We start from the raw sequence: 21229 nt of genomic DNA on the forward strand, positions 1-21229 counted from the left end.
GAAGTACTTTTGGCACCACGTAAAATTTTACTTAACCTGTGCATCATAGAAAAATGATACATTTTGACTTTCCTTTGAAATTCTTTCCAAGGAGCAATTCAAAGAGGGTCTCAACTCACCCCTCAGGAAGATCATTATCCAATATTCCTCTGCAATCGACAACAGGACCACCTGTTCCTATTCGATCTCGAGTTTGTAAACTTACTAGAAAAAAGTGGCAAAGCTCATTTTATACATAATATTTAAATTATGCAGTTGAAAGTCTGAATATTCTTAAGACAACAAAATAAATGTGACATCTCATGATATTATTCTCATTTGCACTGTAACTTGGGCACCTCAAACAAATGGTCTTCTTTGAGCCTTGACAGAGATTATAAGGGGGGGGGGGGGGGGGTGAGGATTTTTTTTTTAATGCAGATTTGGGTTTAGACTCAATACTTGGAAAGCTAGTTAAGATAGAAGCCTTCATCACATTTAAAAAGTGGCTGATATATATATATATATATATATATATACAGGTATGCGCCGCTTAATGTCCTTTCGGGCAACATCCAAATGCATATACGTCTGTGGTCCCATAATTATTCAGTTATCACAAAAAGTCCGTAGCAATTTAGAAAAAGCGATCGCTAGCTTTAGGAAATTGTATATTGCATAGCCAAACTGATCCAACTGTCCCACAGCCCTGTAATGGTCCCCACACTGATCCCACAGCCCCATGTCAGTCCCCACACTGATCCGACTGACCCACTCTGTCCCCACAGTCCTGTAATGGTCCCCACACTGATCCCACCACACCAAGCTCTGCCCACAGCTGTGTCGGTCCCCACACCGATCCCACAACCCACTCTCTGCCCCCAGCCCTGTGTTGGTCCCCACACAGATCCCACCGCTCCGCACTCTGCCCATAGATCCGTGTCGGTTCCCACACTGATGCCACTGTCCCGCTCTCTGCCCACAGCCCCATGTCAGTCCCTACACAGCCCTGTGTTGGTCCCTACTCTGATCCCATAGCCTTGCTCCCTGCCCACAGCCCCGTGTCCGTCCCCACACTGATCCCACTGGTCTGCTCTCTGCCTGCAGCCCCTGTTGGTCCCCACACTGATCCCTACTTACAAATAAAAAGTTTAAAGGTACACTATAGTATCCCATATCGCTTTGCTAAGTATATATCATGGTGTTTGTCCAACGTCCACATCACATAACGCCCAATTTCCCAGAATGTATCATGGACGTTAAGTGACACATACCTGTACTTGAAAATGCCTATGATTGAAAGGTAGGTCAGTTTTCTATGATTCTCTAATAAAGAAAGGCATAATCCTACGCTGCGTGAGATACGATTCTCGAGGGGTTTACTGCAATATCAGCTTGGGATCATTGGTTGATTTTTCCCACCCCTCAACCCTTCGCTAACTGTTCCAAATACGAGCCGCGTGAGACTAACTTGGTTTCTCCAGTTAACTTTACAATGAATGGCACCTCTATTTATTGGAGCATCAGCAAACCTTGGATAATATTAGAGTTTAATTTTTTTTTAAACTGGAACAGACTCTTAACTGACTGAATTGTCATTTAATTAGCTATTTCTTATGCACATTGTCCAATCTGAACTGGTTTCCTATTCCTTAATACCCTTTACAAATTAAATTCACCAACTGTAACTTTCAGCTGATCTAACCTCAACATTTGTTTTGAATGGACGACATGACAGGTTTTTGCTACCCCTGTGTGTGAAGGGAGGGGGAAGGGTCCTGATTTCACACTCTGCGCAGCAGATTCATTTACAAGATTTTCCCCTTTTTTCCGTGCTTTGCCTGAGAAATAAATTTCAAACACTTCACCGCTGAACAAATAAAAATGTATTGCTATGCTGCGTTGTAAATGGAATTGGTCAGTTGAGAGCAGAATGAACATACTAGGTAGCTCCAGTTACGGAAGCCCTAGTAAGGAAAAGTTGCTCCTACGGAATTCACAAATCACTACCAAAATTTGAGATTTGAAATAATAGTTTGCTCCCATAGATATCTTTTGAGGAAAAAATAATCAAATAACAACAAAGTACCACAAATTGTTTTGGGTTTTTTTTTTCAAGGATTTGTGTGATGGAAAATTGCAATGCCAATGGTTTTCTAGAATGCAAACCCTCTGTAATGCTACAGCTTTCTTAATTGATTTTTTTTTATATTATCAATTCAAAAGATATGTACTGTTTATCCTGTACATATTTTCCTGAATAAAAAGTTGATCTCTGAAATGTAATAAAAACATATTTTTCTCATACAATACATATAGGAAACTATTCAATGATTTTAAACATTTAAAAAATCTGACTTCATTTAATCCTATGAATCCTATTGTCTGTATTATTCAGAAGGCAGGAACTGGACCTATTGAACTAAAACACGCCGTGCATTTTAATTTTATTAATACTCAGGATGAAGTTCAACACTGGGAACATGAGAAATAGGAGACAAGATAAAGTGAGAGTCGATTTTGGTATATTTGGAGGACACGGGCTCATAGACTTGAAGGACCTGTTACTGAGCTACAAGTCTAAATTTTTTTTTTAATTATAAATTTTTATCACAAAGACTCATCAGAACTAATCACGATAGTTTTTCACATCCCTGCGCTCAGAAGAAATCTAACTTACATTATCAATGGGCACTACCACTCAAGCTACCCCCAACTCTTATTCTATCATTTTTTCAGTAAACATGCAAATTGAACATGAATTTAATTAAGAACTTACCAACTATTTGTCCTCTTATTGTATCGTTGTCTGTGGGATTGAGCTTGCATAGATCCAACCGCTGATCTGGCAAAAAAGGATGCAATATTATCTGAACAGTGTAAAAACATCAAATGATAAAAAGTTATCTTAAAGTTTTTATTCCTTATGTAGCACAAATGGATTTATATGTGTGAGTGTGTGTGTGGGTCTGTGTGGGTGTGTGTCTACACTTCCAAATTTGCCTTTACCCTGACACTTAGGATATGGTACCATTAAAAAAAGTTGAAATTAGGCTATGAATCCATCAACAAATGAAGCATATGTGCAGTTAATTTATTTTTTTAAAATTCCATTCACTCTTGATTCAGAGATGCAAATGGTCCAGAGGACCTAAAATAAGGAGATTTTTTAAATGAACACCTTACTTCCTTGGTTGGCTAGTAAATGAAAACCATAAAAGGATCATGGTGATATAATACCTTAACAATCCTTTTCCATCAAGAAGCTGAACAAATGAAAAATAAATGTTTCCACAAACTAAACAGAAACCTGCAAGAAAGAATGGATGCTTTGTCATGAAAGCACAAATAACCCTTGCAAAACTGAGATCAACAGGGAATTCAGGGTCAATGGGAAAATACATCAGTGAATGGTAGTTATACCTGGTGCACAGACAGATGGTTGTATCAGTCATCAAATTAACAAGATATTAATACAAGAATTTCAACAATTGCCTTCATTCTGATGAGGTCAGAAGTAAGGTTGTTTACCAATGGGGTTCAAAATACAGCTTTAAGAACAACTCTCTGAATATCAATCAGCTCAACCCATAGAAAGAACCTCAAACCCATGCTGGAACAAGCAACAGTTACAACGTGGATAAATCCAAGATATTTCCCTTAAAACATCTATTAATAAGGACTAAGAGTATGTTGTCATACACACAAGTACAATGAACAGATGCACCAAAATTCTTACTTGCTGCAGCTAAATAGGTACACAAGTACATTAATAGTATACAGTACATTAAATTACCACAGTACAGCAAGTCAGAAAACGAGATAATAAATACAAAAGGATGGAGAAATAAATATGCACAGTTCATACAAATTTTAAAAAGTGGTTTCAATAGTGCAAACAGATCTTTTGTCGGTATCAGGGATAGTTTATGGTTCAGATTAAGGTTATATCAGGAGGTCCAAGAGCCTGAAAGCTATTGGATATAATCTGTTCTTGAACTGAGGTCTTCCCAAGGATACAATATCTAGTTCAATCGTTACCAATTCCCTTAACAGAGAAATTCTTCAATGAGCTAAAGAAAATAATAAGGAAATTCTTATGGAAAGGGGGAGAAACCGAAGATAGCACTAGATAAATTAACAGAATAGTACAAACAAGGGGGCTTACAGCTACCAAACTTTAAAAATTATTATAGAGCAGCATAATTAAGATATCTATCAAATTTTTATAAAACAAGGGAAAAACCAGATTGGACCAGGTTAGAGCTAGATAAAATAGGGGAGAAGGTACCAGAACATATACTTGATAAGTGGGATGAAAAACTGGTGCAACATAGGCATTCACCAGTACTGCACCATCTGCTCAACATATGAAAGAAGATTCACGTAGAAAGGAAAAAAACAAATTACCAAATACCAAAATTACTATTGACGCAAAATCAACTAATCCCTTTCACAATATATAACCTTTCCTTTAGAGAATGGGAGAGAAAAGGGATCAAAAGAATAGAAAATTGTTTTTTGGGAAATAATTTATTATCTTTTGAACAAATGATGTACAAATATGGTATAACTCACAGTACAATGTTTGCATACCACCAACTGAAAATCTACTTAAAGGATAAATTGGGAAGCAGGCTGAGGTTACCAGAAGGAAGCAGCTTTGAATAGGTGATTACGGACACCATGATAATTAAAAGATTTATAACAAACATGTACATCAAACTGCAAGAGAAAGAGAACGATGAAATAAGCTGCAAACCCAAACAAAAGTGGGAACAAGATCTAAACATAAAGATAAAAAATGAAAAATGGGAAAAGCTATGCTCCGGAACGATGAGAAATACAATAAACACGAGATTACGCATGATACAATATAATTGGTTACACAGGCTATACACCACACCCCAAAAGTTAAATAAATGGGACCCAGCAGTATCAGATAGATATTTTCATGTAAGAACATGCAATTTCGGCATGTGAGAAAGTGGAAAAGTTTTGGGAAGATCTAAATCAGGTATTAAATAAAATCACAAAAAATAACAACCAAAAAATCCAGAGATCTTTCTTCTACGTAATAAATTGGATGAAGCACAAAAAAGATTTATTATGATAGCCTTAGCTGAAGCAAAAAAAAATGTATAATGTCAACCTGGAAATCAGAAGAGAGCCTGAGAGTACAGCAATGGTACATGGAAATTAATAAATGCATTCCATTGGAAAAAATAACATATAATTTAAAAAATAAAGTCACAGCATTCGAACAAATTTGGGAACCATACATGGAACACAACAGAGAGGGCCTACCACAGACCTCCACCCCCTAAAATGATAGAATGAGAAGACGACAAAATGAACTGACCCAGTGTGTCAAAGTAGATGACACAATTTTCTTGTTTATTTTCATTGTGTGATGACATTGTTTAATGGGTTTATTGTATTGTATATGTTGAACGTTTAGTGGGAGGGAAGGGAGGGGGAAAAAGGGGAGAAAATGACACTGAGGGAAATGTTTGTGTGTATTTTGGTTAATATGGTTCATAGTGTGAAAAATCTTTTAAAAATTTTTTAAAAAGAACTGAGGTGCTAGACTTCAAGCTTCTGTACCTTTTGCCAGAGAGTAGCAGCAAGAAGAAATTGTGATAAGGGTGAATGGGGTTCTTTGTCATTGCTGCCTTCATAAGGTAGCATCTCAAAAGCATGTCTTCAACAAATTCACATCGATTCATTACCAAATCATCCACAGATCAGAAGTTGAACCGTTTAGTCCATGATTATGGGAGACAAAGAGACCACTTCACTATATTAATATTGGATTAGAATAGTTTCTACAAAAAAAAAGCCAAATATCATCTTCAAGGCAACAGTGTAAAGTAGCAAATATAGCCTCACTCGTATTACCCATACAAAGCTTTTTGTTTTGGAACAAATAGACTGCCAATTAAAATTTTAGTTCCGAATCTGAAGCATATAATTAATACGATTGCCCAATTTGAGGGTGCTGTTGTATTGGAGACTCCATCTATTACATAAAAAATATTTCAAGGTGGATATTAAAAATTATCTGGAATTTTCTTTGGAGGAATGGTGATCTGCCAATTTCTTTCCATTGTTTAACCCTTAAATAATACTATAAAACGTCATTAATGTTACTATTGTTCAACAGTGTTAATTGTTCACAAATTTGCTGCCATTTTTATCCACATTGCAAAAATGATTAGCTTTTTAAAAAATTGATTGGACAGGCTGAACTCATGAATAGTACGATACAAACTTTCACTTCCAAATTTCTTTAAAACAGGTAACAATCAGAGTTTTTTGGCAATATGAGAAATAAGGATTCCAATGACATTTTTGTTTACTAATACTAATTAATGTTCCATCTCCTCCAATATAACAATCCACAATCATAATATTTCCAAACTAAATTTTACTTGGAATCAAATGAAATTTTTCTACATGCTACAAATTAGGAAAAAGTGAGAAGGAAGCTGTTGTCTGCACATAACTTTTAGCACGGTGAAGCCTTGTGTACTGGCAACTACGAGCTTCTCAGTAGAATACAAATAAGAACTTGCCGACGAGAGTATACCCAGACCAAAGACTTTTCCAGACTTCATTCACCATCAGAATAACTGAATAATCAATCCTTGTTCAGAAATTGGCTTCTCATCTTAAAAACAAATTAAGAAACAGATTACATACAGCCAGTATCCTTTAGTCTACTGATGGCATTTGATAGCAGCCGAACACAACCCAGGAAGCCAGCTCCCTGTTTCTTATGTATTTTCTTGTGATTCCATATGCTTATAGTAATTGAGTCTGCTTTTCCAATGTACCTGAAATGGGGAAAAAAAGTTATTAAAAATGGTTTTTAAAAAATAGCACCATGGACATGGAGACAAGAACTTTGCCCAAGATCCCCAACTAGCATTGCGCAAACCAAAAAATGCAGATACAAATCATAATATCTTGCAAATTCCAAGCAATAAAAGAAATAAATACCATTGTTGCTCATTTAGAAATCCTTTAAACCACAATAAATTGATCTCAAAAAATATCATACACTTTAAAAGTGAAAATGCTAGCTTAGATTCAGCTTTACTTACAAGTCATAGTGTTGGTTCCACTTTGGATCAAGTGTGTTTTTCACTGTGTCTGTAGAGTGACACTGCCCAGACCCATCCACAATAATTTTGGCAAAAGGATCAGGTAATCCTGTCCAAAACAAAAAAAAAACAATATTATTTTTGATACAAGTTTGCTGATTTCCAATTTTCCATCTCAGATTAAAATTTGATCAAGCAAAATTTTTTAAATTGCAAATTCCATTTTGACCAAAATACTGAAAGATGAAGCATACATTGAAAGAAATTATATATAATTTTAATGTCAAATGAAATATCATGAGTGTTATTTCTTACAACATTTAAAAGATATTTGGATAGGATAAAAGATATGGATAGGATGTTTCGAGGAATATGGGCAAATCTTAAGCAAATAGGAATAGATTAAGTAGGCACCTTCTCTGGTACGATGAGTTTGGCCAAAGGACCTGTTTTCATGCGGCACAACTCTGTGGCTATTGGTACACCTATTTCATCGTCAATTTTTATATTGCACACTGAAAGCCCTCTGCTCCATATATTTTTTAACTTCTTGCATTATTCTTCTCCTTCTAGGCAGGTCTTTGGGGTGAAGGATTACTTACTTACACTCCAGTCCCAAAAGTTTTGAAGTGGCTGAGAGGTTTTATAAGTACGACCAACAATGGGGCAAGTGTGCATGAAAAGAGCAGGTGTGTGGATTATTTGTGATTTTTATGTTCCTTGTGCAGTTTTAACTGCAGTAGTAGTCTTATACAGCCAGCTTGGAGAACTTTTAAATTTTATGGTCCAAAGGAAGTTTGGCAATTCACTGAGCATTTTCAGGTCTTTGCAGGATGGTTGCCACTCTCACTCATCAGCCACGTGAGTACATGCGACATAGTGAGAGGCAATCTTGAGTGTTCACTCATTTGTTCAGTGTTCTTTGAAATCCACAGGGACCCTCACAAGAACAGATATTTTGAGTTCCATTAGGTGTGTTAAATCTAACATTCAGAAACATGTCAAACCACTCCTCATTAGAAGCCTTTTCATGGCTGCCACATTCATTTTTTTTTTCAGTGTCGCTTTAGGTGCTGCATCATTTGGGGCACTGGTAAGCGTGCTGTGCATAAGCAACACAAGAATGCAAAGCCATTTATATACACGGTCATTTGCCACCTGGTGCCTGTATACTGTTTGATATGATTGCAGCTGATCTTTTTTCAACGGAGCAATAAAACCTTTATTCGGCAGAAACAATTATAAACATCAAAGTCAAATACTTACTGAAGAAATCCTTCTTGGCCAAATTTTTTGCACACAACACTGAAAAATAAAATATACAAAATTTAGTCATAGGTGAGGTGCCAAAGGTTGGAGGAAAGGTAATGCTGTTCTATTATTTAAGAAAGGCTCCAAGAATAATCTGGGAAATTATAGGCTGGAGAGCCTGACTTCAGTAGAGGATGGATTGCTGGAGGGTTTCCCAAGAGACTGGAAACACAAGTACTTGGTTTTGTACATGATAGATCATGCCTAACCAATCTTATAAAGTTTTTTGAAGAGGTTATCTGGAACACCGGGGAAGGAAAAGCAGTGGATCTTGTCTATATGGTCTTTAGAAAGGCCTTTGACAAGGTTCTGTATGGGATGTTGGTCAATAAGACTCTGTTGCTTGATACCCAAAATGAAGTAGTAAACTGGATTAGACACTGGCTTTGCAGAAGTTACCAGAGAGTGGCAGTAGAGGATTGTCTCTCTGACTGGAGGCCAGTGACTAGTGATTTGACTCAAAGATCAGTACTAGGTCGACAATCTGGATGATAATGTGGTAAATTGGATTAGCAAATTTGAAGATAATATTAAGATTGGGGTGTAGTGCATAGCAAGAAAGACTTTCTTAGTGAGGATCTGGACCAGCTGAAAAAAAACCATAAAATAGTAGATGGAATTTAATGCAGACAATTGTGAGGGGTTGCACTTGGGGAGGTCATGTCACTGTATCACTTACACGGCAAACAGTAGGGAACTCCTGATTGCAGCAGAATGAGGGATCTGGGAATATAAACACATAATTCCTTGAAAGTGGTACAGGTATTACAGGTAGATAGAATTGTCAAGAAAACTTTTGGCACAATGGGCTTTACAAATCTATGTATTGATTACAAGAGCTGAGATGCAACGTTGAAACTGGACCTACCATTGGTATGGCCAAATTTGGATTATTCTGTGCAGTTTTGGTCACCTACCTGCAGGAAGGATACAAGATGAAGAGTGCATAGAAAATTTACTAGGATGTTGCCAGGTTTTGAAGAGCTGAGTTACAGGGAAAGGTTGAGTAGGATAGGAATTTCCCAGGAGTGTCGGAGAACTGAAGGAGTTTTGATAGAGGTATGCAAAATTATGAGGGGTATAGATAGGGTAAATGTGAACAGTCTTTTTCCACTGAGGTTGGGTGAGACGAACTCAAGGGCACAAATTGAGGGTATTGTTTAAAGGGAATAGAAGGGATAGCATCTTCACTCAGTGGGTGGTGAGAATGTGGATACAAGTTCCATTTCAACATTTAAAAGAAAATTGGATAGGTACAAGGATGGTAGAGGTACGGTCCAAATGGGATTAGTTCAGGTGGGATATTTCAGCATGAATTAGATGGCTGAATAACCTGTTTCTTTGTTGTAGTGTTCTATCCTCAGTCAACACTTCGGTTTGGGAACCTTTGGTGAAACTCAAGTAGGGCAGGGAGGTATAAAGTACATAAAAGGGGGGTGGGGCGGGGGGGAAGGAAGAAAGATGAATGGCTATGGAGAAGATTACTGCTTTTTTGAGGAAGGGGGAAAAGAAGATTGGAAAAGGCAAGAAAAGGAGAAGATAAACAAGAGAGAGAAACAGTGGGACTGGACAGAATACTACCTAAAAATTGAAAATTTAATGTTCATGCCATTGAGTTTAAGGCTATCCAAGAGGAACATAGTAGGGTTTCCCCTACATTTACATTTAGCAATGGACAAGGCCAAGGACAGATATATCTGTGTGGGAATACTGAGCGGAAATTAAAATGGCGAATGGTTTCCATCCTTCCTTTACCTGGTTCTGTTCCCACTTCTCATCTTTAATTCCCTGTCCACCTTCCTCCACCCCACTACCCCCAGTGGTCTCCTCCCTACTCGACTCTCCACCTCCCCATCTTCTTCCATCCAGTACCCTGTAAACTCTCATCTCCAGTTAAAACACAATGCTGGAGAAACTCAGCAGATCAAACAGTGTCCTTTATATAGCAAAGGTAAAAAATTCATAACCGACGTATCAAGGTATGAAAACCTTGATAAAGGGCTCAAGCCAGAAATGTCAGTTATGTATTTTTACCTTTACTATGTAAAGGGCACTGTTTGACCTGCTGAGTTTCTTCAGTATTATTTTTTCTTCAACCACAGTTTCAGATTTTAGTGTTTTACCTCTTGTCCCTCACCAGGCACTCCCCTAGAAATAATTTACATCTCTCCTCCCCAGTTTAGCCTTGATAAAGGATCTTGACTAAAAGCATGAGTGACTATGTGCCTGTGTGGAGGCTGAGCCCCTCAAGCCCTTTTTTCCTCTGCATCAAACTTATAATACCTTTCTGATGAGGTTTAATGACAACTGCCTATTGAAAATAATATTTAAATGAAAAGCAAATTGATTTGGTCATCATTTTGTACTTACAGAAATAAGAAATTATAAACAAAAATGTAAGTGCTTAAAATTAAGGCAATCTTGTAATGCACTATATTAAGTATGGAAGGAGGAAGAAAATGGCAATGAGAAGCCCTGAATCTGGTGGGATAGTCCCCAGGGATTTGCACTAGAACTCAGATTTTCATTAATATAATAGTAAATTCGTAGAAAAAAAAGAGTTTAGTGTACTTAAGATTCCAGATGTCATAGAGATTTGGGCTGATTTAAAAGATTTAATTTTAAATGCATAAAAAGATATTTCATTGATCTCCAATAGTACTCTACAATTGAAAGACATGCATGGTTTGTGCGGGGCAGCACAGTTAGTGTTGAAATTAGTGCAACACTATTACAGGGTCAGCAGCCTGGGTTCAAATCCGGCACTGACTGTACCCCCATGACTACATGGGTTCCCCCCCCCCCCAGATTCCACCCACCTTTCAGAAACGTATGGGGATTGTAGGTTAATTGGTCTATTTGGGGGGCATGGGATCATGAGCCAGAAGGACCTGTTATCATGCTGTATGTCTAAAAAAAGTGGTGCTTTACAAGCTAGCACTGCTGATCTTCATTCCACCACCTAATATCACTAAACATAGTAACAACAGCTAAAGCACTCCAAGTCGAAGAACTGACAGGCACAAGAATTTTAAACTAATATTTGCAGATTAAATTGAATATATAAGTTGGGTCACAAAAAATATACCGAATGATTCTTCATTCAAAATGTTGTGTATCCATTTAATTCAATAATTCTTTTTTGGGGGGAGTGGTAGCAGCATCAGCTCAAAGCTCTACTTCCATCATTTTAATTGTATTAATCCAAATGTAATATTGTGAATAAAACAAAAACCCAATCGAAATAAGACTTGCTAAGTCATTGAAACTATGATGTAATTTTGGACGATGCAGAATGTTTTCTATGTTCCAAGATTTCAAAATAAATTCACTGGTTTAATGAGTCAGGACATCCTTGAGTCATATATGTACAGTGATAATGTACATTCTCTTAATGTAATTCTCAAATGATTGCTTTTCTTTGCTTAAAAAGAAAGCCATATGTTATTACTACAGGACAATTCAGATATTAAAACAGGAAATTTTACAAATAAATCTGATGCAGTACTGGAAACACATCTGGGCTTTACATTTAGTTGTGATCTTTTCTCTCGGCAAACATATTTTTGAAATCTACCATCTCTTACAAGGATACAGAAATAAATCATATTCACATAGAATCTTTCATGGGATGTCCCAAAATACTTTGCCGTTTCTCTTTCAATGTAATATATCTATTATACTGTGGGGAAAAAAGACAGGCAATTTGGACATAATAGTGTGTTTATGACCAAATAACCAATTTTAATGTTGAACGAAATTTAATAATTTCCCTAAAAACTAGGGATAACCTTCTTTAAAGTAGAGCAAGGGATCCAACCAAGCCATCAGCTTAAAAGAATCAGAAGCTACAAGCTCTGGTACATTGGAGTACTGGAATGAATTTGTGCTCAGTTTTCTGGAATGGCATCATGGAGAAAGCACGTCTCTACTTCCTCAGGAGTTTGCGGAGGTTTAGTATGACATCAGAAACCCTGGCAAATTTCAACAGACACGTGGTGGAATGTGTGCTGACTGGCTGCATTTTAGTCTGGTACGGAAACACCAATACCCCTGAGTGGAAAGGGAGTAAGCACGGCCCAGGATATCACAGGCAAAACTCTCTCAAGAGCATCTATAGAGTTCCTGTTGTGGAAGAGCAGCAACATTCATCAAAGATCCACATCACACAGCACGCGCTCTGTTCTCACTGCTACCATCAGGAAAGAGGTATAGGTGCCACCAGGTTCAGAAACAACTGCTACCATCAGACTCAACAACAAACTCAGACTCATTTAAAGACTCTTACTTTTGGACTTTATTGTTTTTTTTTTCTTTATTTATTTTCATGTGTGCATATCCTCGAGTAATTTTTTTTGCAGCTAGCAATGTGGTACAGTAATTCTGCCTCGCCCACAGGAAAAAGTATCTCAGGGTTGTACGAGGTGTCATGTATGTGCTCTGACAATAAATCTGAACTTTGAATTTTGGTACTAACTCAGACATAGTGTAGTACAGTACAACTATATGGTCATGCCAACAAGATTGCAACAAATCTGGTGAAAATAAAAAGTGATTTTGTTTTTAAAATGCAGATGGAGTCAAAAGTTATAGAGCATGGAATAGGCCCTTCTTACATGCCTGTATTTGGTCCACATCCCTCAAAACCTAGTTTATCCATGCATCATCCAAATTTTTCTTAAATGTTGCAACACTACCTACCTCTACGACCTTCTCTGGCAACCCGTTCCATATACTTATCACCATATGTAAAAATGTTACCCATCAACTTCCTGTTAAATCTCCCCTTAAATCTATGTTCTCTGGTTCTCTAGTTACAGATTTCCCCTAATCTGTACAAAAGAATCTAAAGTAATGGATTTAAAGTGACAGGCAAAATATATAGAGGGACACATGGAAAAACTTGCTAAAATGCAGTGATTGTGTTCTGGAATTTATTGAAGGATGGAAATTTGATTCATGTAGTTCTACTATTGCTACAAATCTCTCTGCTCTGAAATCCAAATGCTCACAGGTTCCAGTAAAGACTTCCATTCAAGCTGCCTGCTGCAGTGCTGGGAGATTCATGCAAAGCCCAGTGCTTCCCAAAACAGTGCTGAACATTGCACTCATGCAGCAATGAATTGGAAATCTCCTCCAAGGCCATGAGCATCCTGAGCTTGTTCATCAACTTGCTCCTATGACTTAGCTTGGGTATATCATTGAGACAATATACAAATATCAGTGTCAAACTTTTGAGGTTTTTTTTTTAAACCATTAATAAATATTTGAACTGAGATGTGAAATCACACAGAAAGCAAGGCAACAATTTACATCACACACAATAAGAGGGGAAGTGAGAAATCGCATGAACACCCACTGCTATTCCCCAGCAATGCCAGGCCCTTTGGCACGACATTGTGAGCAGCCCTAAACTCTGCTTCTCTGTACTTATCTATTCCACCACTCGTCTCCATCTGTCAAACACCAGCCCTCATAGGCAGCTTCTGCACTTTGTCAGCTCACTGTGCATCAAGAAGGATGGGAGAGGACATCAGTCTCCCAGCATAGTAGATTGAAGGATAGAGATTTGTACCAGGTTTGTGACAAATTAGCATGCAGCAATGTTGAAAGCAGTAGCGTATGCCAAGTTCTAATACAGCTGCATGAAAGAATGGAGAAAATGGGGCTTGTGCCGATTTCCCAGTAGAGCAGCACTTTTAGTAGTGCTATTGTGCCAACTGGAACACAAAGCATAAATCCTGATTCTAATGGTTATTTTTCTACTGTAACCATTAAAATAATAATCAGGGTATTTTCTGATGATTAACAAATCATCAGAAAATGAATCAGTCTGTGCTTGCATGCAGGAATGGCTACAAAAAAAACCATTCAGGAGTAGGCTGATGTGTATGGCAATCATCATCTTCTTCCATGTTCACCCATCTATCTTTAATATTTCATCACCATATCCATATCATCAACAACTAATAGACCTGTTGTATAAATTTAAGGAACTGAAAAGAACCAACTCCATTAATCAAGGACATAAAAGATGGTGAAATATTTTGGACTCGAATGAGGCAAATGAAGCAACAGTACGAAGGACAGGTTCTTGGCACTCAAGTTACTGACCTGGAGACAAAAGAGTGCAAGGTATTCAAGAGTTCACCAAGATGTGGCCGGATTGGAGAACACAAGCTATAAAGGAGATTTCTCTGGAATATCAAAGTTTAGATATATGACATCACATATAATCCTGAGATCAGGCAAAATTTGTATTTGTTGGCAACTGCACACTGTACTCAAGAAAAAGATATGTACCCAAAAACAAAAATGTCAATAAACTGTGCAATACTTAAAATAATAAATATTCATTAATAAATACAGGTTGAACCTCTATTATCCAGCAGTCTGCCTCCGTTAGTACAACTCCTTACAGAAAGTGTGGGAATCAAACCCCAGTCCCTATCACTGGCATTGTAAAGGCGCGGCGCTAGCCGCTACGCTAACTGGAATCTTTGTGATATATTTGACCTTTGACAGCTATTTTCTGTGAATTTTCTATTTTCTGTGGTCTGGTAATGGCCAGGTCCTAACGTCTCCAGATTAAAGAGGTTAAACCATCAAAAAAAAGTTCACTAATAAATAATGTGCAAAGGCTGAAGGGAACCCGACAGAAGCATACAAGATTATGAGATGCAAAAGTTGGGTCGTTCGTGTCTTTTTCCCCAGGGTGAACATGTCGAACATTACACAGCATAGGTTTAAGGTGAGAAGTTCAAAAGAAATATACAAGTGACCAGTGGCCAAATCAAACTGCCAGGTGTGGGGGGGGGGGGGGTGGGACGGGGGGAGGAGTAGAAACAGATACGATTGCAATGTTTAAAAGGCATATTAACAGACACGTGAAAAGGCAGGGAACTGAGATATATGGTACACGAGAAGGCAGCTGCTATTCAGTAGATTGACATCACTAACGTACAATCGCCTTACATACAGCATTCAATTCAGGCCGGAGCTGCTGGCACTATACTGGCATTGTACTAGCCAAAGAAAGAAAGACTCTAACTGTGCTGTCGCAACACTTCCAACGATGCCAATAAATCAGATGGATTAGACTCAACTAGCAATCTGGAGCAGAATCCACTCAGACTTAAGCATCCAGGAGTCAAACTAGCACAGCTTCAAGGGAAACATTTTTTACTCTAGTACATCTGGCCACAGAGAAATCATCTTATGGGGAAGGGAGAGCAAAAAAATGTTTTGTTAGCCACTGTTCATTGGGTACCTGGGTGTCAAAAAAATTTCATTTCAATCATCAACCTTTTTGCATATTTTAGAGCTAGTGTGATTTCACCTTTCATTGCAACTATTTGGTCTGTATTCCTGCTATCAAATTCATAGGTTGAAGGATTTACTGATTTTTTTGGATACACAGTGAGTGAAGCCTCCATGACATTTTCCAGATACGAAAATTGAAAAGGACAAGAAGAAATCTTAGGTGTAACTGATATTTTGCTAGTCCCAGAATATGTAGATCTTCTACGCAAATAGGCTAAGCTACTTCTCGCCCTAGTTGCTGTTCCATCCAGTAATAAACGGAGCAGAGCCAAGATATGCAAACCCACAAAATAACAGGTCAAAAATGTGATGGGAAATGCTGGTAGCTTCGCGCTGAACTACTAACATTTACCTTCCCCACCACTTCCCTAAGCATCAGGAAGCCCATGACAGCTGTGCATTCCCTGATAAATATATAGTCAGGGCATAAACAGCAAAAGTATTTATTCCAAAGGAGGAGAATAGCCACAAGGGAGAAGGACAAGGAGAAGGTAATTTATCTTCTTCTATAAATTTGATCATGTTTTATTTTTGTGTTGCATCATTTAAAGAACAATTCAAACAAGAACTTTTAAACAAAAATGATTTAACAGATTTTTCAGCAGTTTTCAAATATTTCTGAATATCAGAATCATTCAAAAACAAAGTTTAGACATTGACATCTTGAAGCAGAGCTTTGAGGGTCTTGCCACTTGGAATCTCGCTGCCCTCTGAGCAAACCAGCATCAGAGGAAAAGGTAAACTTGTTACTGATACGCATGTCACCCACAGGCACAGGAAGATTATTCTTGGCATCAAGTAGTGGTTAACGGTGTCACCTTGGAAACCCTCAAACTCTGCAGCACAAGCATTTCTCAAATCTAATCTCTTCACAAAAGTTCCATTTTGAAATCCATAGCAACTTTGGTCATTTTCTACCACTAACATGCAAGGTTTTGCCAAGTTAAAATATAATTAATCTACTGTTACATCAAATAACCCTAAATTTAGAATCTATCAGTTTTTAGTGGACGTCTTTCTCAAGTTTGGCACGATTCAGTTAAAATAATTTTTGCAGGTGTGCAATGGCAAATTCGGTTCTGTTATTTTGAAAGTTCCCCATCTCATTCTTCCATGAGCTGGTTTACTTAAAAGACAGAAGAGTTTTTTTTTTCAAATTATTAATGAAACAAAGGAAAATTTTGAGTGCTACAGTTGTGATGTTCTCATCCTTCCTTGGATCTCCCACTCAAATTAACTCAGTATCATTGGGATAAGTGAAAACAATTTATTTTTGGATAAAGCAGTTTGTTAAATACAGAACTGCTACTTTGAACAAAAATAAAAACTGATTAGGATTATGTAGATCTAAAACCTCATTAGCATCTCATGGGGATGGGGGCAGGGGTTATATAAATAAACAAATAAACTCCGATGTCTGTACCAGCCACATTGTACAATTGTCCTCTTTAAATTGTTCACTGTTATAATGCCACCATTAAAATTCACTATAGGCAAATTTTGTAAGACAATCCTTTTAGTCAGTATTTGAAAGGACCAATTTAAAATGACTGGAAAGCTTTCTTTATTTTTTGTATTCTTATCTCTTCCATCCAAAACCAACTAATATTTTCAATAACCTCAGCTCAATATTACAGATATACAAATTTTCAGCAAATTCTGTATCACAAGAACTCTCCCTTTCTCATTGCCCATAGCCCTCAGCCCAACCAGCAAAAGACCCAAAACAGTCATTATTTATATGTGGAGCATGTCCAACATAGTTCTCCCACTGGCTAAGGGATCATAGTGGTGGAGGTGGTGTGGCATTGGTGATGCAGGGGGAGTGGCAGGTTAATGGGGGCATTATGAAGGCTGTAGCCACCTTCCCACTGCTCCTCTTCATCGCCACACAATTGTAACGCTTCTAAATTTGCTGCTGACAGGCTTTTATTATTCTAAAAGTATACTTTATTAAATATAGAAGACAATTAGATTAAAGTAAAACCCAAAGGTCTGCAGACACTATGGTTGAAGTAAAAATACAATGCTGGAGAAACTCTGCAGTTCAATGTACTTTATTTAGCAAAGATAAAAGTACACAACTGACGTTTTGGGCTTAAGCCCTTCATCAAGTTATGGAAAAATGTTGACAGGCATCCGAATAAAAGGGTAAGGAGGTAGGCGTGGTCACAAAGGCAGGAGGTAATAGGTGGAGAAGGAAGGGAGGTCATAGCAGCAAGCAAGGAGAGGAGGGATAGCTAGGTAAATAGAGAGGGAAGGGATGGAGAGCTGACAGGGGAAGGGAAAGGAGAGCGGGTTAGCAGAAACCAGAAAAGTCAATGTTAATGCCATCTGAGAGTGCCTAGATGGAAAATCAGGTGTTGTTTCTCCAATTTACGATGGTCTTGGTGGGATAGTACATGAGACCATGGACAGATAGGAGTATGGGAAGTGTGACACAGAACTGAAATGGTTGGCCACTGGTGCATATAAAGTGAAGGTGTCAGAACATAAATTTCTCTATTTATTGAACCATCAATTGAATACATTCTCTAACAATTGATTATCGATGGTCTCATGACGTCCCTTGTTAGACCATCTATTAAGAGATAACGAGCATATGGTAGCCTGGGAATTTGCAGCCACAACCCCATTGCCACTATATCAAGGCAATGCTGAACAGATATCTGTTGCTGATCCAAATGGCTTCCATCGATGTTTTAAGAGTGAAAGGATAGCAAAAGACACAATTACTCCCATTGGAGAGTAGAGTGGTTCTCTATCCATGGAGCCAAATGAGATGGGGAAGATCTTAAAAGTATGTTTTGCATCTGTATTTACTTGGGAGACAGACAAGGTCTGTAGAAGTGAGGCAAAAGAGCAGTGAGGCAATGTACCCTATATAAATTATTTTGGCTCATTGCCTCAAATATCCTGAGACAAATAAGGGTGGGTAAATCCCCAGGGACTGACAAGATATACTCTCTGACCTTGAGGGAGACTAGTGCAGAAATTGCAGAAGCCCTAACAGAGGTATTAGCCATAGGTCAGGTGCTGAAGGATTGGAAGAAAGGTAATGTTGTTCTATTATTTGAGAAAGGCTCCAAGAATAATTTGCATAATTATAGGCTGATGGGTCTGACTTCAGTGGATGGAAAATAATTAAAAGGTATCAAGAGACCAGATGTAGAAGTATTTGGATGCACATTTGGGAGAGCCAACATGGCTTTGTGTGCCAAAGATGATCCCTAATCAATTTTTTCCAAGGAGCTCACCAGGAAAGTTGATAAAGACAATGGATGTTGTCTACATGGGATTTAGTAATGCCTTTGACCAGGTCCTACATGGTAGGCTGGTCAAGAAGGCTCTGTTGATCAGTATCCAGGATGAGATAGTAAATTGGATTAAATACACTGACTTCGCGAAAGAAGCTACATAATAATAGTAGAGGATTGCCCCTTTGACTAAAGGCCTGTGACGAGTGGCATGCTTCAAGGATCGACGCTGGGTTCATTGGTATTTGTCATCTATAGCAATGATCTGGATGAAAATGTATCAAATTGGTTGTAAGTTTGTAGATGACACTAATATTTGGGGTGCTTTCAAAGCTTGCTGCATCTGAACTAACTGGAAAAATTGGGACAATGTCCAAATAGCAGCATTGACCCCAAGTTGCTGCAGCTTTGAGATGGGTGCACCATGCCACTATTTGCCCCAATGAATCTTTTGTTAGGTACTCTTAAACTCATTCTGAAACCCAATGTTCTTTTCACTCTCATTCACAAAAGATAATAAAAGTGTGTGGATTTTTTTGTTTTATGAATTCTAAAGGGTGCAAGTCAATTTTGGCTTTGTTATCAGGTTGAATCCTTCCAAATCCTGGCATAATCTGTGGAAATGTCTGACCTCCACTTACCAACATCAGGACTTGCTTTGTTTCACAATTGTCAATAATTTAGGTTTTGGTCATTTGTCAAATGGTGAGAATGGAAGGCAAAATATATATTTGGCCTGGTTGACTTTTTAAATCGTTAGCACTGGAACAATTTTGTTCTTTCTAAAGAACTATGAATATGACTGGGCAATGTGCCCTGGAAGCCTGATTCCAGTAAAATCACAAATGACTTTCTATTTCAAATCAATCTCCCTGTGTGATGCCAAAATTGTTCATATTCTTAATACTCTTGCCCCTATTTATACGTCTAATAAAATGTAGTCCACAACTGAGCATTCAAAACCTACCCAAGGAACTGACTTTCAAAGGCTGGCAACTTAACATACTAATAGGAGGGGATTTCAATCTGAATTTGGATCCAAATATGGATAAAACGGGGAAAAAAATTAACAGGAAGAACAAAGTAACCAAATTTATAATTAAATCAATGCAAGAAATGAAACTTGTGGACATATGGAGGAAACAAAACCCAAAAGAAAAGGAATACTCATACTACTCGACTAGACATAAAACATACTCAAGGATAGACCTATTCCTGTTATCAGCCCACATACAAGGGAGAGTTAGGAAAACGGAATATAAAGCTAGACTATTATCGGACCACTCACCCCTGTTATTGGCAATAGAGCTAGAAGACATCCCTCCAAGAATGTATAGATGGAGATTAAACCCCATGCTACTTAAAAGACAGGATTTTAGAGAATTTATTGAAAAACAATTAAAAATGTACTTTGAAGTAAATACGGAATCAGTGGAAGATAAGTTTATACTATGGGACGCAATGAAAGCATTCATTAGAGGGCAAATAATAAGTTATGCAACCAAGATGAAGAAGGACTATAATCAGGAAACAGAGCAGTTGGAAAGGGAAATAATAAACATAGAAAAAAAATTAGCAATAAAGGAAGATACAACCAAAAGAAGAGAATTGGCGGATAAAAAAATAAAATATGAAACATTACAAACATATAAGGTGGAGAAGAATATAATGAAGACAAAACAGAAATATTATGAACTAGGGGAAAAAACACACAAAATCCTAGCATGGCAGCTTAAGACAGAGCAAACTAAGAAAACGGTATTGGCAACAAGGAAAAAAGACAAACAAATTACATATAATCCAAAAGAAATTAAGGAAAACTTCAGAGAATTCTATGAACAATTATACCGAACCGAAAACGAAGGGAAAGAAGGGAAAATAGATGAATTTTTGACTAAAATTGAACTACCAAAACTACAAATAGAGGAACAAAATAAATTAACAGAACCATTTGGAACAGTAGAAATACAAGAGATAATAAAAAATTTACCAAATAATAAGACACCAGGAGAGGATGGACTCCCAATAGAATTCTACAAAACATTTAAAGACCTAATAATACCGCCCCTCCTGGATGTAATCAACCAGATTGATGAGACACAAAACTTACCAGATTCATGTAAAACAGCAATAATTACAGTGATACTAAAACAAGGGAAAGATCCACTCTCACCAGCGTCATATAGACCAATATCTTTGCTAAACACAGATTATAAGATAATAGCTAAACTATTAGCGAACAGATTAGCA

The 21229-nt window shown here is 37.5% G+C and overlaps 1 protein-coding gene across 4 annotated transcripts in view; it reads right to left on the reverse strand.

Moving 5' to 3' along the window:
* Positions 1 to 21229, reverse strand: part of smurf1 (SMAD specific E3 ubiquitin protein ligase 1) — an 84069-nt gene that overhangs the window by 41025 nt on the left and 21815 nt on the right. For 3 of the 4 annotated variants that reach the window (XM_069906240.1, XM_069906239.1, XM_069906238.1), the window contains exons 2-6: positions 8355 to 8393; positions 7089 to 7197; positions 6685 to 6818; positions 2759 to 2824; positions 120 to 204 (exon numbers count right to left, since the gene is read on the reverse strand). In XM_069906240.1, coding sequence (XP_069762341.1) covers positions 120 to 204; positions 2759 to 2824; positions 6685 to 6818; positions 7089 to 7197; positions 8355 to 8393 — 433 coding nt within the window. Of the gene's footprint in view, positions 1 to 119; positions 205 to 2758; positions 2825 to 6557; positions 6653 to 6684; positions 6819 to 7088; positions 7198 to 8354; positions 8394 to 21229 lie in introns of those variants that run through there. The other variant, XM_069906241.1, reaches the window with a different exon arrangement.

Source organism: Narcine bancroftii, chromosome 12, assembly GCF_036971445.1.
Source record: "Narcine bancroftii isolate sNarBan1 chromosome 12, sNarBan1.hap1, whole genome shotgun sequence".
Classification (NCBI taxonomy): Eukaryota; Metazoa; Chordata; class Chondrichthyes; order Torpediniformes; family Narcinidae; genus Narcine; species Narcine bancroftii.